We start from the raw sequence: 17801 nt of genomic DNA, 5'->3' as shown, positions 1-17801 counted from the left end.
GGTTTTAGTATTCAGCATTATTATCCTTTTCCTGTGTGTTTGTTAAATAAATAGGTTCTTTTTCTCTTTCACATTCCTCAGAGGAAAATATTTTTTGGCAGACCTGGTGGGAGAGGGCTGGTTGTAACCTGCCTTCTGTCAGAGGATATTTTCCTGCAAATTTGTCCAAAGCAGCACACTAAAATAAGTCAGTATTTATTTTGAGGGAAAATGATTTCTAATGGCATTTTGAGGGTCAACAAATACAAAGATAATAATAAGGATAAATACAAAGAAATAAATACAAAGAAATACAAAGAAAATACAAAGCGGTGAAAGAGGACAGGAGCTCACTGGACTGGTCCTTGGCAGCACCTGGGCAGACCCTGCATGAATTTGGCTGCCTGAATGCAGCTCTTGCCTGGGCCCCAGGGGTGGCCCCCTCTGGGTGTCTCTCCCAGCACCACAGGGATGCTCCTGCCCCTTCCCTGCTGCCCCAGGGTTCTGCAAGCGCCTTCTGGGGCCACCCAGACACCTGCCTGGGCCTCTGGAGGCCCCATGACACAATGCAGACAGGGACTGAATCAAAGTTTCCTTGGAAGATGGAGGCAGGAGAATATTGCCCACCATCTTCTTTCCAGCTGCCCTCCACACTCCTGCAAATCCTGCTGGGACACTCAGGCTCTCCATTCCAGGGCTCTGCAGCTCCCATGCAAACCCATCCATCACTGTGTCCCCTCTCATATGGATATCAAGGAAATGACACAGCAATATCTAGAAAATGTGAACTTGATTAATTTGACTGCTCTAAAATTCTACAACTCGAGGATGACTGGAAGACTACGGGGTGAGAACCTAATGCCTCCAAAAAGGGTCAAGAGTTTGGAACTGGAACACTCAGGGAAACTTCAGCTTCTGGGGGAAAAGGTGCCCTTCCTCCTCTCTCCCTTTGCTTTATACATCTGATCTGGGTCATATGGTTGGAACATCCCCTTGGCTGATTTGGGTCCGCTGGCCTGGCTGTGTCCCCTGCCAGGATCCTGCCCACTCCCATCCCCTCTGATGGGGGAAGGAATGGCAGAGGGACAGCGCTGCTGGGCAGTAGCCAGAACACCGCTCTGTTACCAGCACCCGTCCAGCTACCAATGCAAAGCACAGCCCTGGAAGGCCCGTGAACTTTCCCTCAGGCAGACCCAACACACGGGACTTGAGCTGCCAGCGGCCCAGGTCACCCTCTGCCAGCCCCGCTCCTTGGACCTTGTGTCCCCACAAGCAGACACAAAGTGTTTCTGCTGCTCCCCCTCCTGCACAAATCCACCTAGAGCTGGGATTTTTCCAAGTCTCGTGTCTCCATTGTGCCGTATTCCCAAAGAAGCAGCAGCCCCTCCCAATGAACACAGCAAGTTGCACGGATGCTTGTCAGCTCCACTGCCTGCCTAGAAATCTGGAAACTGCTTCTAAATGCTGCTCCCTTCAGCTCTGGGGCACCGACTGACACAGAGCTGGGAAACAAATGCCCTGGCTGCTGGCTGACAAGGTGAGTTCCGCCAGAGTCAGAGCTCTGTGGGAAATCTCTATCCACGCCTCTCCTTTGAATAGATCCGCACACGGGGTGCGCAGGGACGTTTCCTGTATGGAAAGGAAGGAGTGTGCCAGCACCGGGACTGACACTTTCCCTCTCCATGTGCGTTCCACAGCCACGGGTACACAGACGTGATGGAAACCCTCGCACAGCCAGAGCCTTCTGTCCCTGCAGAACGGAGCGCGGCGGGTGGGGGCGGTTGGTGGGCAGCGAGTCCCGGACAGCGGGCGAGATCCGGCTCCACAGCTGCCAGGCCCCGCGAAGGCTTAATGCCACCTCCTCGGCAACAGGAAAGGCCTTCAGCCTCGTCCCTGCCCAGAGGGGCAGCGCTGGCCTGGCTGCACAGCTCGTTTTCCCCACAGGTTGCAGGAGATGAGATCACAACGCTTGCAAACACTGACTGCGAGCCACAGCTCTGGGTGCTCACCATGAACCTCAGCTCTGCCAGCGCTGTCTGCCCCAGGCTCCAGGGGATGCAGTGGGAGCCCGGCTGGGCTCTGCCCTGGGGCCATCCTCCAGGGACAGCTGCACACAGGGAGCATTTGGTTGCCACAAAGAGCCAGGCCATGGCTGCAGGGAGCTGCTCCAGGTGCGGCCTGCACTGCTGTGTGCTGCGCTCTGGGGCTGCTGCTCCCCGCAGAGGGGACTGCACTGGGGTGCCAGAGGAGACAGAGAAGCTCCAGCTTATGCCTAACTGGGCTGGGTGGCTGGGCTGGGAAGAGTGGCGAGGGTCAAGGGCATTCCCAGAGCTCATCCTGCTCTGTGAAGAATGAGGAAAAGGGAGTGGGAACCCAGCAGTGAGCAGAGCTGAGGCCTGGAGAGCAGCTCTGAATGACCCCCAAATCTCACCAGAGCTCTGAGACATTGCTGTTCTTCAGCCAGTGACAACATGAGTCCCTAAACCTGGGGCTCACTCTTCCTCGTGGCCAGGGGCATCAAGGAAGGCTACAGTGCAATGGGGACTGCGGTGAGCTGGGAACTCACTGGGGGAAAGAGGGAGCACTTGTGGAGCAAAAGGCAGGTGGGGGAGAAAACTGTTCAGAGAAAGGCTGAGCTTCAGCTTGAGCAAGCAGAAAAATGGCATTGGGGGTCAACCCAGACTGATTTCATTTCAGAAGTTACTGAACAAGTTTGTTATTGGGGGGGTGTCATATTTTCCCCCGGAGGTGCACGCTCTGCAAACTTGAGCTGCGCTGCCGAGCTGCTCAAGCACGTCTCTGCTGCAGGTCACGGCGTTTCTTCTTTGGCTTCTCGTGGCCCCGGGGCTGAGCCGCAGCAGAGCCCTGGCGGAGCCCAGAGCAGCCTCAGCATCCACAGAGCCCGGCTGCAAGGAGAGAAAGCAGAAAGCGCCCGTCAGCTGAAGGCTCCCGTCCCCCTTGTCCCAGCCGCCCGCGGTGCCCAGGCCGTGCTGGCCGCGCTCAGAGCGCTGCCCAAAGCTGCCCAGCATTGCTGCCTCTGGCAGGAGAGCAGGAGGGCAGGACACGTGCCCAGCCTGCAGCCGGCCGTGGCACAGCCACCTCCTCAGCAGCTGCCCAGAGCGGGATGCTGCTGCGCTCGCTGCCGTCTCCCAAAAGCCCTTATCCCAGCCGTGCCAAGAGGACGGGCACCCACCTCACGCCTCCCGCCGCCAGAAGAAAAGCTGCTCCCAAACGGTGTCCTCAGTCCTTCTCCAAGGGCACGTCCCATCCACGCCACAGCTGCTCCCAAGAACTTCGCCATCCAGACCAGACAGCACCTAGAACGCTTCCTTTGGAAAAACAAACCATAAATCAATGAAAAGAGATTACAGACAAAAAGGGAAGACAAGGGAAAAGGTAAAAAATCTTCCCTCTGCTGGGGCCTTGAGGAAGGTCCAAGCCCACCATGCGAGGGAAAAACCCACCCACAGGCCAGGGCAGCCCACGCTTTCTGCCTTCCCCCTGCACTGCCCCCAAAAGTCATGCTGAGCCCAAAGCCAACAAGGGCAGTGGAGCAGCCCAAGCCCTTCCTTGCCTGCAGAGCAAAGCAGCCCATGCACAGCTTCTGGTGTCCAACCTCTGCTCCCACCATGGGGCTTTGTTTGTGTCGGGCTGGCTGCCCCAGCCCCAGCCCCAGCGCGGGCCACGGTGGGTGCTGGGGGCTGTTGGCAGGGCCAGGAGCAGACTCCCAGTTCAAAACCAGCCCAGCCCATCCCCCCAGCCCTGCCAAAAAGCAGCTTGGCAGCCGACTGAAGAATTGGTTGCATCCGCCCCAGCAAAGGGGGAAACCTTTGCTTCCCGGCCAGGCTGTGCAATGCACAAATCTGGGAGCATCCCCCTGCGTGTGGACTCATCTGCAAATTCGCTGTGGAGCCTGGCTTTGGAGAAGGTGCCACCATTGAAGGCCATCATCTTCAGCTTGCCAGGTGGAGGAAGAGCTTGTCATCCTTGATGTCACCCTCCATGTCTCCAGCAGCAGCAGCCGCACCTGGCACAGCTTCTCCAGGGGCTCCTTCTTCCCTGGGGCTGGAGCAGGCTGTCAGTGCTCTGCCCAGGGCCCCGGCTGTCGCTGAAGAAGGACAAGCAAAAGCAGCTGGCGTGGGGGCCACCAGTGCTGGGAAGAGCAGCTCAGCTCCAGCAGCAGGGCTGCGCGTGCCCAGCTGAGGAGCCCTGCGCAGCGATTCAGGCAGGACAAAATCTCTGCCTTTCTTTGCTGCTTCTTGCCAAGGCGCGTGTGCAGCTGGAACTTACCGGCTCCCTGGGTCAAAGCGTGCGTGTGGCTCTCTCCCTTCTCCTATGGCACGCGAATATCCTGCATCCAAGGATCACAGGATAGGTCTTCTAATGAGGGCCTTTCCGAGGAGAGCACGGATAAACATCGTCGGATGAGATCCTGGCACTCTGCAGACAGAAAGCAGAAAGCACCAGTCAGTTGCAGAAGGCTTCTGTCCGCTTTGCCCCACTCTTGCCATGGCCAGGCCGTGCTGCGTGTGCTCAGGGCTGTGCCTAAACTTTGCCATCAATTCTTTCTTTTGGAGGAGAGCAGGAGAGCAGGACATTGCCACCTCCTCAGCAGCTGCCAGTGTGGGATGCTCCTGAGCCCGCTGCTGTCTCCCAGCACTGCTATTCCCCTGTGCTGCAGAGACGAGGATCCACCTGGAGAGAGCCGTCGTGGGAGCGAGAGCCGGCCCCAGGTGCTGTTCCAGCCCCTCCTGAAAGGGTGCTCCCCGCAGACCATCTGGTGCAGCACGATGCCCAGGGACCAGACGGTCGCTGCCTCGCCGTAGTACCAGCCGAACTGGGTCCATTCCGGAGGGCTGTAGGATGGTGTTCCTATGGAATAGAGATGGAGTTCTTCAGGGGGACGCTGCCTGCTCCCAGAGCCTCGCCCCAGCCTCCCTGGGCATGCGGGGGCCGCAGCAGCGGCACGCGGCGTGACCCGCTGCCCTCTGGCCAGCACCTGGGACTTGTGTACAAACTGGGGGTTGGAAAAGAAGCCGCTGGTGTTGCAAGAGGGCAGCGGAAGCCCTGGCAAGGCCCGAGCATTCCATGCAAAGGAAAAACCCACTTGGTGCTGGGGAAAAACCACGCTTTCATCCTCCCCGCCTGCACTGCCCCAGAAACCATTCTTAAGCCAAGGCAACCACGGGCAGCAGAGCAGTCCGAGCCCTGTCTCGCCTGCACACCAAACGGGCTGGAGCACAGGTTCTGGGCCCCCCTCTCTGCTACCCCCACCCACGGGTGTTTCTGTGGCGCTGGCTGCCCCAGCCCCAGCGCCAGTCCTGGGCAGAGTGGCTGGCGAAGGCTGCCAGCAGGGCTGGAAGATGGCCCCTCAGCCAGCACCGCTCAAAAGCAGCTCAGCTGAAGACTCCAGCTGCCATGACTGGCAGCAAAAGGGAGAATCCCCCCCTGCCACAGCCAGCTTGGGCTGTGAGATGTTGGGCCGTGAGATGTTGGGCTGTGAGATGCCGCTACCAGGAGCCTCCCCATGCGTGGGCTCACCTGCAAAGCTGGTGTAGGCTGCGGCTTGCAGGTAGGTGCCACAGCCAAAGTCGATGAGTTTGGCCTGCCCGGTGGCCAGGTCGACCAGGATGTTCTCCGGTTTGATGTCCCGGTGCAGGACCCCGCAGCTGGTGCAGTGCCGCACGGCCTCCAGCACCTGGCGGAACAGGTGCCGCGCCACCTCCTCGCACAGGAAGCCCCGTGCCCGAATGAAGTGAAGGAGGTCCTGACACCGCTCCGGGCGCTCCAGCACCATCAGCACGTTGTTGGGGAGCTCCAGCCACTCGTGGAGCTGGACGATGCCAGGGAAGCCAGCGGACACCTTGTCCAGCAGCACGATCTCCAGTGGTGCTCGGGTGCCGTCGGGCTGCGGGAGGAGCACGATGCCGTCAGCGGGGCTGATGCCGTGCCGGGGCTCGGGAAGCCCTCAGCCAGCCGGGGACGCTCTGCGCGCTCCGCTGGCCCCACGGCCGCTCTCCCTCGAGGCGTTCTGGCGGCTTCCACCCTGCCGGGCCTCGGCTCATCCCCGCCCGTCGCGCCCCGGCTTCTCCCGCTGCCCCTCGCTCACTCACCAGCTCGCCCCAATGGCCGATGCGGTTTCGCGGCACCCGTTTGATGGCCACCTGCAAGGCAAGGGGAGCAGCGGGCTGAGCTCGCCGCCCGCCGTGCCCAGCCCCATGCTCCTTCTCCTCCTCCTTTGCCCCCCGCCTCCTGCGCCCGCCGCCGGCCCCGCCACTCACCGGGGCGCCGTCCGAGAGCCGCGTGGCCGCGAAGACGCTGCCGAAGCCGCCGCGCCCCAGCAGCGAACCCAGCCGGTAGCGCTCCTTCAGGCCCTGCTGCGCCTTCCGTGCCCGCGAGACGCGGCCGTCAGCGCTCGGCCCGGGGCCAGGAACGGCCCCCGAGCGCCGCTCAACCGCCCCGGGCCGGCCATCCCCACATGTTGGCTCTTTTGGAGGGGCCACCGGCGGCTTGGGGCCGGCGGCCGCGCTCAAGAGCGGCGGAGCTCGGAGCGGGGAAGACGCTGCGGAGGCGGCGGGAGCGGCCGCGCCGCCTGTGTCCCCGGCGGGCCCCGGGAGGAGCCGAGGCCGGGGCCGGGGCCGGGGTCGGGCCAGCCGGAGCCAGGGGCTGGCGATGGTGCCCAGGAGCCAGGCACTGATGCCCGCCCAGCAGCGCCACAGCCAGGACGGCGAGAGCCGGGCGGAGGCGGGACCGCGGCGGGACGCCCGGGGGCGGGGAGGGGGCAGCCCCGCCCGGGGCCGGGGGCGGGCCGGGGGCATGGCCCGGCCGGGCCTGGGGAGGGGGAGGCCGCGGGAGGGGGGGTTGGGGAACCAAAGGGAGAGCGGGAGAGGGTGCGAGACACTGGGAGAGGGAGAGGAGGAGCAGGAGAAGGGACGCAGAGGGTTCGTAGACTCGCTGCTTTTGCGCTGCTGCCGCTGCTGCCGCTGCTGCCGCTGCTGCCGCTGCTGCCGCTGCTGCCGCTGAAGCGCTGGGAGCGTTTGTCCGCGTGTCCGTGTGTCCGGTGCCCGTGTGTCCGTTCCCCCCCGCGCGCCCCACGGCCGAGCCCCGCGCGCCCCGGGGCAGCACGGGCCGCTCCGCTCCGGGGCCGAGGCGGAGTCCCGGAGCATCTCTTGCTCCCGCAGCCACACCAAACCCGCTCGGCCATTGGCAGCAGTTTTGCACACGTTTCCCTTTGAAGGGCTCCTCTCTACCCCCATTTCCAAGGAGTCTCCCTGCGGTTTTGGCACCTGCAGCGACAGGGCAGCGATTGGGCTTCAAACTTCAAGAAAGACATGGAGGGGTTGGAGCACGTCCAGAGATGGGATTGGAGCTGGGGAAGGCTCTGGAGGACTTCTGAGGGGCAGCTGAGGGATCTAAGGGTACTGAGCCTGGAGGAAAGGAGGCTCAGGGGGGACCTGGCTCTCTCCAAGTCCCTGACAGGAGGGGGCAGCCAGCAGGGGTGGGGCTCTGCTGCCAAGGGAAAGCACGAGAGGAAATGGCCTCGGGGGAACCTTTGGGGTGGATGGTGGGGAAATTCTCATCCTCCGTGTCTCGACAAAGGGGGAGGGGGGCAGGGGTGGGGCACGACCTGGGGACACGGGGGTGGTGACGCTGGACTGGGGACACGGGAAAGGGCACGGGAAGCCAAAGCCCCGCTGAGCGCTGGCGCTGGGCTGGCACGGGGTGAGCCGGCAGCAGGGCCCCGCAGCCCTGAGGGACTCGCCCTGACGGCCGGGGAGTATTGATCCTGGTCTCTAAAACATGAGACTCAATAAAATATCATTAAAAGATGCCTCCTTCTCCTTCTCCTTCTCCTTCTCCTTCTCCTTCTCCTTCTCCTTCTCCTTCTCCTTCTCCTTCTCCTTCTCCTTCTCCTTCTCCTTCTCCTTCTCCTTCTCCTTCTCCTTCTCCTTCTCCTTCTCCTTCTCCTCCTCCTCTCCCATCCCTTCTCCTGCTCCCCCCGGTCCCAGCGCCCACCCTTGGCCCCCCGTTTTCCCAGCGCGGCCGCATCCCGCGGGAGGAGCCGGGACGGAGCCGGGAGAGGTCGGGCTGGGGCAGCGCTGGGCTCTGGGCCCGGCCTGGGCGCCCCCCACGCGCCCCCTCCTCAAATTCCCCTGGCGGGGGGCGCTGGGGGCGAGGGGGGGGCGCAGGTGGGGTCCGGGTGGGGAGCGCTGAGCGCTGCGGGTCTGCCTGGCAACTGGTGAGTCACCAGCGCCGCGCGCTCTGATTGGCTGAAGGTTGTTCAACGCCTGCTCTGATTATCTGATACTCGCGGGGGATTTTGGTTGGTCGTTGGGGGCTGTGGGGCGGCTTAGGGAGGGTCTCTGCGCCTTTGGGGTTCGCTGGTGCCGATTTGGGGTTCAGGTGCCTCCCAAGGGCCCCCCGGGGGGGGTGACACAGGGGTGACACACGGGGGTCCCCATTCCTGATCCATCCTGCGGCCAGTTCTACTCCCCCCACACTTGGTCCCCCCACGGGATCCCCGAAGTCCCTCCCCACTGTTCCCCAATAAACGGGACCGGCCCGAACTGGGAGCACTGGGAGCAGCCGGGCAGGGGCAGAGTGACAGCGGGGCTGGGGGGGACACACGACCCCCAAAATCAGCGCGGGGATTGGGCGAGGGGTCCCGGCTGGGCCCGAGGCCACGGGGAGGGGCTGCGGCCGCCGGCGGCTCAGGAGCTCTGTGGGCAGAGCAAAGGGGGTGACACCGGGCTGGGGGGCCCGGGGGAGCACAGAGCTCCGGGGGAGGGGGGACACGACCCCCGGGCCCCTCCCATCACCTGCTTGTGCAGGTAGAAGCCGAGCCCCAGCGCCAGGAAAACGAAGCCCAACACGAAGCCCCCGATCCCTGTCAGCATCTTGGGGGGGCGGGGGGCAGCTTTGGGGGGTGGAGGGCAGAAGGATCCGGGAAACGGCAGCGGCTGCTGGGAAGGGACCGGAATGGACTGGGACAGAATGGGATGGACTGGGACAGAATGGGACAGGAGGATACACTGGGACCAGGATCAGGACTGGGCAGGGCCAGATTTGCAGCACCAGGGATTATACTGGGATATATTGGGACCACACTGAGGGCTCCTGGGAACATGCTGAGGTCCAATGGGTGCTGCTAGGATATACTGGGAGTGATTTGCATCATACTGGGAATGACTGGGATTGTACTGGGAGTGACTGGAACCACAGTGGTGGTGAAAGGGTGCAATTGGAAAGATGCAGGGGGCAACTGGGATCATCCTGGGAGCAGCTGGCCCATACTGGGGTCATACTGGGATCATACTGGGAGTGACAGGGTCATGTTGCAGTGACTGGCATAGTGCTGGGAGCATCTGGGAGTGACTGGGATCATACTGGGGGTGACAGGAATCAAACCAGACGCATACTGGGAAGTTACCTGGAATCATACTGGGGGTGACTGGACACATACTGGGATCATGCTTAGAGCAACTGGGACCATGATGGGGACAAAAGGCATCATAGAGGGACTGACTAGGAGTGACTGGGTTCATACTGGAAGTGACTGGGGCCCTACCTTATTCTACTGGGAGGGACTGAGAGTGAAAGGAACCATACAGGGCATGACTGGGAACAACTGGCACCATGTTGGGGGCAACCGGGATCTTATTGGGAATGACTGGGAACATAAAAGCTTGAGTGGAGTTTTTATCCCGTGGCATTCCCGGGGAGCAGCGGCAGCTCCGCGCCCCCAGCCCGGGGGGTGGGAGCAGGGGAACCGCTGGCAGCACCTTCGGGGCACAGCCGAGGACTGGGGGGCTCCTTCCCCAATTCATTTTCTCTGCCCAATTCAAATCATCCCCTCCCATTCAAATCCCCTCCATTCACATTTTCTCCCCACCATTAAAGTTTCCTTGCCCCAACTGAACTTTTCTCCCCAGTTAAGCCCTGAAGCCCCTCCCCACCCCCAGCTCCTCCCGGCAGGACCCGGCCGGGACCTTCTGGAAACAGCAGCGGGAAGAGTTCCAAAATTCCTCATTACTTCCATTGATTTCCTTGGTTTCCGGGGCATTTTCCTGCGGCTGCTCCGGGCCATGGCTGAGGGGTCCCCTCGGGCTCCAGCCCTTTTCCAGCCCCTTTTTCCAGCTCTTTTCCTCAGCTGACCCAAAGCTGTGGATTTTGAGGGGCGGGAAGAGTCGCTCTGCTCGGGGGTCCCCGCGGTGCCCCAGGGAGGCCCTGAGGCCGCAGCGCGGTTCCCTCGGGCCCCTTGGAGCATTTGGAATCTCCAACTCTCAGCAATCGCTGTGTTGGGGTTCAATCCCCCCTGCAGGGTTTTCCCCCAGACCGACTTTCTTTCCAGAGGGTTTTGTGGTTTTGCTTCCAGCCGGGGCCTGAGGGCACCGGAGCGGCCGCGGGTGCTGGGGCAGGAAGGGCTGAGGGACAGCAGCGCCCCACAAACCTCCGGGAGGGGGACAAGGGCTGGAGGGGGCAAAGAGAGAATAAACACGAGATTTTAGAAAAAGAAAAAAATCCAGTAAAATATAGATGGTATGTAAAATATAATAAAAAGAACTCTGAAAAAAGAAAGTAACAGCAGAGCTTCTTCTCCTGGGACTTTGGGTTTCTTGTCCAAGCTCCGAGCTGGGTGTGAGCCAGAAACCAGTGGCTGGGAGAGACATTGCTGCTGAAGGGCTTCCTATGGCCAGAACTGAAGTGTCGAGTATCAAGGAACAGTTTGAGAGGTTACAGAAGCGCCAGCGCTCCCGTTGGATTCCCTCGTTTGAAGCTGAAAGCGGAGCTCCGTCTGTGACTCTGCTTTGTAAGGATTGAATGTGAAACTCCAGAGCAATCCCCGTTTCCCTCCCTCCTCTGGCCAGCGGCGCACGGAGAAGGGATGGGAGTTTCGGTGAGTCCGTGCTTCCCCCTGAGGGACAGGAATCCTTGCCGTGTCCAGCGGGGGTCCCTCCGCAGCCGTGCGGTCACTCCCCGGCCCGGCCCTGAGGCGCGGGGCAGTCGCGGGGCAGCCGCGCTCCGGCCCCGTCAGCGGCAGCGCCGCTTCGTGCCGGGCAGGAGCGGCAGAAGGAGCCGGGCGGCGGCGGGGGCTGAATCCCGGCAGGAGGAGGAAGAGGAAGAGGAAGAGGAAGAGGAAGAAGAAGAGGAAGAAGGGGCCGGGTCGGCCTGCGGCGTCCGATGGCCGGGGAGCAGCGGGGAGGCCTCGGGGAGCGGCGGCGGGCGGGGCTCTGTTGGAGCCGCCCCGAGGGGTTTGTGCCGCGCCGGGTCCCTGAAGGAGTCGCTCAGCGGGACGGGCGAGCTGGCAACGAAAGGAAATACAGAGAAGAGAATAAAATACAATCAAAGAGCCGCACCGAGAGGCGTCTCCCCCTCCCGCGTCTGAAGGAGCTGCACCGAGGGACGGGCGGAGGGTGAGTAGAATAAAATCCACAGCATGGAGTAAAATAGAATAAAAAACTGCACCGGGATGTCCGCGGCGCCCGGTGTCACTGACGAGCCGCACGGCGGGACGGGCGCTGTCGGGTGCGGCCAGAAGGGCAGCGCCGAGGAGGGTGAGGGGTGAGAACAGAAAAAACAATAGAGAGAATAGAATAAAATGCAAGAAAAGAGCCTCACCAGGGTATTCCCGCATCCCCGCGTCCCTGAAGGAGGCGCAGCGAGGGACGGGCGGGGCGCGGCCCGGATCGAGCCCCTCCAGCTGCGCCTCGAGCGGCGACCCCGCGGGACCGCGCCGGGGCCGGGCGGCGGCGGCAGCCGGAGCCGGGAAAGCGGCTTGGAGCGGCGGAGACGAGCGGGGGGTTCCCCTCAGCTCCGCTCAGCCCTCGGGCACCGGGGGGTTCCGGGGGTTGTTCCCGACCAGCTCCGCTCAGCCCTCGGGCACCGGGGGGTTCCGGGGGTTGTTCCCGACCAGCTCCGCTCAGCCCTCGGGCACCGCGCTGGGGTCGCCGCGCACTTTTCACCTCCGGCCGCCCCCACGGGCCGGGCCCCGCGGCTCCCGCTGCCGCCGCCTCGGTCCCGCCGAGCCCAGAAACCACGAAAGATCGCTGCCATGCACTAAAAAAGCTTTTCGTGCGCAGTGATGGGTGCGGGGGGAGTTCTTATGAACTCCCCTTCCCTCAGACCCTCCCGGGCACTGCCGGGCATTAGCGCAGCTCCCGGGGCCGTGTCCCTGCCACACTTGGGTATTAAATCCGACAGATCTGAGGAGCGGGCACAGCCCTAGAAACCAGGGCTTTGCCCTCGGGAGCTTGGAGCGGCACGAGGGGGATAAAGGGCCCCCTGCGCGCCCCGATGTCTCCTGAAGCAGCTCTGGCCCCCTAAGAACGAGGCTGTATTTGGGAGAGGGAGGGTGGCTGGGATGGGATCTTGAATGAGACAGACACATGTTGGGATGAAGAGGTTTGAAGGGGTCCCGTCACTGAGGAGGTTTTGGGGCACCCTCCTGCAGGAACTCAAGATTTTCAATCATGGCACCATCCATACGCCTTTCCCAACCCACTTGCCATAGCAGTCTCTGTGTGGGTTTCAAAAAGATTTCTGCCAGCTTTCTACAGTCAAACGGAGTCATTAAACCACTCATAAAAATATGGTGCAACAAAGTTTGCACGTACGGGTTGGTTAATCCCTACTGCATCCCAGCTTTTTCTCCTTTTCGGATGAGCTTCCAATTGAGCCCTGCCCACTGGCGTTGGTTCGGATTACCGGGGGCAGCAATTCCCGGGAACGCTTGTGAAATAAATTCACCCTCAATCAAAGCCTCCCGTATGATTCCCTGCCACCGCCGAGCAGGATTGTCGGAAGCAGGGCAGCTTGGGGAGCCGCGGGCAGGACTTTCTTTTTTCCGCTCCGCCCTTTGAGCCGGGGGATCAGTCGTTCTTCGCATTCCCCAGCTCCGCTCCAGCTTTTGCTCGGGTTGGAATTTCCCCGCATCCCCTTCTCGCTCCCGCGGTTTTCTCCCTTCTCTGTTCGCCAAACTGTTTCCTCGGCAGGAGTCACAGGGCGGACGGACCCCCACCGGGGCCACCCCCCCGGGGAGCCGGGCCCGCGATCCCCGCGGCCAACGCGGACCGAAGACTCGGCACCGCGACACACATTCAGCAGCTGATTCAGGATTCTCTCTCCCCTCCGCCACCAGCAGCGGTTTCTGCTTTTCTCTTTCTTTCTCCTGCCGTTGTGTTCTCAAAGCGGCTCAATCGCTCTGCCTTTGAACACCCGCCGTTCGCATTGGAATCCCCGCTCTGGCTAAGCCGCGGTGAGGCAGACGGCGATGGGGGCAGCGGGGGACACACACGCCCCCCCAGAGCTAAAGTTAACTCTTCGGGGGACACCACGGGACACCTCCTAGGCAGTTCTGGTGCTTGCGGAGAGGGGAGCTCATCCACTTCCATTTTCTCTGGTTCTGGCGTGGGCTGCGGAGCCTGTAACTCCGTCTCCGCGGGTGCAGAAGGCAGGGACGGTATAACTGGGTCTACTCCCCCAAAGAATTCTCGGGCGTACGTCGGAAAGGCAGCCGCGGGACGGCCTGGCTCTAGACGGGCCGCTGCCCCTACCGCAGCTGTTTTTTCTGCCTCTATTTGCCTCAGCGCCGTTATTATTAACTTCCATAGCGTACTAAGCCCCTTAGTCTCTTTTAATCCATTGCTTACGGCGTCCCAGAGAGTGATTCCCAGCCTTTCCCACTCAAGAGTGCTGAGAACACTCCCGTTGGTGGCAAAAAATCCTCTCTCCCAACCCCATCTTAACAGTCTTTTCAAGACCTCCAGGTCATGCTTCTCTCAAGGAGAATATGCTGGAGGACCCTGAACGTGGCCTGCTCCTCTTTCGACAGACCCTTCCCCATCCTCCAGCCCCCGGCCTCTCACCTCTTCGGGTGCACCCGCTGCAGCGTACGTTTTCCGGACTTCTTTCCCCAGGAGCTTTCTTCGGCTCCCCCAACTCCAATGGAGCCGTTCTCCGACTCCCCCTCCACGGTCCAGCCGTGGCAGGCTCTGACCGGGGCCTCCCACCTTTTCACTCCACAGACCCCCTTCAGAATCCAAAGGGTCCGGTCTGCTTCATTATCGCAGCGTTTATCACGTCTCGAGGTCACCTGCATGCGGGAGCTCAGGACTTCTGAACAACGAAGCAATATGATTCCGCAGAAGACATTTTATTGTTTCCATTGCACTCTACTTATGCATTTTGCAGCTGCTGTGCACGCGATCACGCACTTCTTGATTGGTCCCTCGATTTCGTCCACGCGTTCTGCACGCACTTTTCAGAAAACAGGATTGGTTCTAGTCCAGTGTGGCACAGTCCTTCTCCATCTATTTCTCGCTGCCTTGGTATTCTGCTTCTCAGCTTCTTCTTTCCCGTGAGAGTCCCTTCATTTCCCCATCACTTGATCTCTTCAGCTGTTCTCTGGGGCTCTCGGTGGGGGCAGAACCTCACGGGGGTGGTCCCCAAACCCCTGTCCCTCCCTGGGGGTCTCATGGGGGGTTCCTCCCCACCCATCCCTTCGCATGGGCCATGCCTGGCTCAGCTGCGCTGCTGGGAGGGGCAGGGCCATGTCTTAGAAGGGGCCATAAACCATCAGAGCCCCCAAAGTGCCCTGGGATCCACAGTGTGACATCGGACGCTGCAAAACTCCCCCGGGGGAGGTACCTGGGTGTTCACCCAAACCTGAACCTGTATTAACCCACCGAACTTGGAGTTTCCGGGGCTTCCCCAGCCCCCACGGGATCCAGCCTGGGACCATCACTTACACCAAGGACAGCGACATTGGAACAACCAAAACCAAAAGTTTTGTTGCTGATCCAGGGCTGCTGACTGTGTATCCTTCTACTCTCCTACTTTCTTTGCCCTTACACGTTTCCTAAGTGTTACTTTTATGCTTTTAATATTACTGGGGATGGTAACCAAAAGGGCTCCAAACCCCCTTCACACAGGAACCAAACTGCTCTGAAATAAACCCTACAGAGATATATTTATGAACACAGATCTTTCACTGTTGTTTCACTCTCATCTGCCCCAGGGGAGCCATGAACCAGACCCTGGGTTACCCTCGCCTTCAGGGGCGGGGCGGAACAGGAGCCGGACACGGGGGAAGCTTCTGGAAGCTGCTCAAGGAAGCCACCCCTGGAGGCCCCCTATTTCCAAAGCCTGGCCATGCAAACCCAGGACACTGGATCCAAACATGGATCACTCAGACGGGGGCACCAGGGCTCTGCCTGTCGTGGTTTGACGCAGCTGAGCATCAAGCACACAAAATCTGCTATTTTTCATAAGGGGAAATAAGAAAATATTGAGGAAAACTAGAGAGCTGTGAAGCAGCACAGGTTCAAACTTAAACAGTTGCTGTACAAAGAAAAAGTTTATTACCAACAGAATTAAAAGTAAAAAGAATTAACAAGAAATTAAAGCAAACCTCCCCTCTCTTCCAGCACTTCCCTCCTTTTACCCAACTCGCACAAAGGAAGAAGAACATGGGATTTTAGTCAGTGTTGCAGTTCTTGAAGAGTCTCATTGTTATGCTTAAGGAAAAAAGGGTTTTCTTCTGCATCACGTGGTTCCCAAAGTGCCACCAACAGCAGAACCGCCCGGGAAGAAACAATCTGCTGTGGTGTAAAACATCTCTGCCCTGAAAAATCTCAGAGTTCCTTCACACTGCCAGACATGGGCCTTCACATGGGGTTATTAGACTTTGTAAGGATGAATTACTTTGGCCTGAACACAAAGGGTTGTTTGTTTTTTTTTTTTTGTGACAGGAGGTCTCTAAAAGCCTCTCAATACTTCTATATAGCCTGGCACAGGCACTTTTCCTAAATTTCATGGGCCATAGGTTAACTTTTCATCCCTCCATGTACTCCAAATGGATCAAAGAGACAAACAGTTTGTGATATTACAGTTTCTTACCACGGCCTGCAGGAAGTTTTTTAAGCTGCGCGCGAGAATCGCGGCACCGCCCTCTTTTCTCCCGTCGCCATTTCCAGCTCCGTCCCACAGGACTCACTTTCTCTTCTCTCTGGCTCCGAAGCCGCCACGTTGAAGAGTGTTCTTGTTCGGGCTCTACGGTGGAGAAAGCCTGGCTCCCTTTGTGCTGCTGGCTGCGTGGTGTCCTCTTCAGTTCAGCGCGGAGTGTGCTGGCTGCAGACAGGAGGCTCCGCCGGCTCCCGCTGGCTCCGCCGGCCCCGCGTGGAGAGGAGAGGGACCCGCCGGTGCCAGGGAGCCGCGCCGGATGGGTTTAGCTGTGTGGCACTCCATGGCTGGCTTTAGCTGCCTGCGGCTCTGGGACAGTTCCCCCCCAGCAGTGACACGGGGTCTGTGCTGCGGCGTTGGGAAAGGAGGGGGTGCAGGGGCCCTGACCCGGCGGGGCCCGGAGGCTCCGAGGCCCCCCCACCTTCCGGCAGGAGAGCTGGAACGAAAGGAATTCCCGCGTTTCCATGTGGTTTAAATGAGCAAACGGAGGACCCCACAAGCCCCTCAAAACCCGCGGGACTAAGCTGGCCTTTACTGGATGCCAGGAAACACTAAAAACTCTCTGTCCCTGCCCTCTGCTACTGCACAGGGACAGGAAATACAAGGAAAGGTCCAGGAGCTGAGAGAAGGACCGGGAGAGATCCCGCCCCGAGCACCAGCACGGGCACAACAGAGCCAGCCTGGGCACAGGAAGGGAATTTATTACCAACCAAATCACAGGAGCACAAGGAGAAGGCAAAGAAATCTCTCCAACACCTTCCCCCCACCCAGCGGGGACCACCCGGAACGGGGGTCACCAGGGCTCTGCCCCACGGGGGTCACTGGGGATCATCCAACGCCGATCCTCCCACGGGGGATGGAGCTGGAGCAGAGCACGAAGCTCTTCCCGCGCTCGGGGCACTCGCAGGGCTTCCCTTAGCGGTGCCTCCGTTGGTGTTGGGTCAAGTTTGAGCTCCTGGAGAAGCTCTTCCCACACTGGGGACACTCGTAGGGCCTCTCCCCGGTGTGGATACGGTGGTGCTTTATAAGGCTGGAGTTGCATTTGAAGCCCTTCCCACAGTCGGGGCAGCGGAAGGGCCTCTCATCCGTGTGAATGCGCTGATGTTGGAGGAGGTGGGAGCTCCTCTGAAACCTCTTCCCACACTCAGAACACTCGTAGGGCCTCTCCCCAGTGTGGATGCGCTGGTGTACCCTCAGGGTGGAGCTCCACCCGAAGCTCTTCCCACACTGCAAGCACTCATAGGGCCGTTCCCCAGTGTGGACCACCTGGTGCTGGAGCAGCTCGGAGCTGCTGGAGAAGCCCTTCCCACATTCCCCACACTCATAGGGCCTCTCCCCAGTGTGGATCCTCTGGTGCTGGATAAGTTTGGAGTTCCATCTGAAGCCCATCCCACATTCTGGGCACTTGTGGGGCTTCTCCCTGCCCTGAGGCTTCTCCACCAGCTCTGAGCTCCCCCTGGATCTCCAATTGCCTTCCCGGCACAGGGACGCTCTTTCCTCCTTGGATCTCTCTGGGCTGCGTTTGCAGCCCCTCCTCGTGCAGCATCTCCGGGGCTTTTCCTCCTCCTCCATCCAGCGACGCCTTGGGACTGACAAATCCTGGATTGGGGAAAAAACAAGGGGTGAGTGCCTTGGGTTGTGGGCTTCTCCTGCCCAGGTCCATCACCAGGCATCTTGTGTCCATAAAAACCTCCAAAACACCAAGATTCAGCCCAAAATGCCCCCAAACATCAAGACAAACATCAAGACACCGACCCAAAACTCCCAAAACATCAAGATTCAGACAAAACACCCTCCAGAATATAAACACATTCAGCCCCCACAAAAAATCCAAAGCACCAACATGCACCCCAAGAAACCTC

General features: G+C 60.3%; 1 protein-coding gene and 1 pseudogene across 1 annotated transcript; both read right to left on the bottom strand.

The window, feature by feature from the left end:
* LOC138102437 (uncharacterized) overlaps nucleotides 1-17801 on the bottom strand; it is a 705988-nt pseudogene that overhangs the window by 438811 nt on the left and 249376 nt on the right.
* On the bottom strand, nucleotides 4313-5878 carry LOC138102400 (serine/threonine-protein kinase pim-1-like; the record flags this gene model as incomplete). Its single annotated transcript, XM_069000110.1, has 3 exons — nucleotides 4313-4419; nucleotides 4738-4851; nucleotides 5521-5878. Coding segments are annotated over 3 exons (579 nt in total), but the record flags the coding sequence as incomplete, so codon positions are not given.

Source organism: Aphelocoma coerulescens, unplaced genomic scaffold (genome assembly GCF_041296385.1).
Source record: "Aphelocoma coerulescens isolate FSJ_1873_10779 unplaced genomic scaffold, UR_Acoe_1.0 HiC_scaffold_75, whole genome shotgun sequence".
Classification (NCBI taxonomy): domain Eukaryota; kingdom Metazoa; phylum Chordata; class Aves; order Passeriformes; family Corvidae; genus Aphelocoma; species Aphelocoma coerulescens.
Note: the sequence above shows the minus strand (reverse complement) of the source record. Positions and strands in the feature narration are given on the sequence as shown.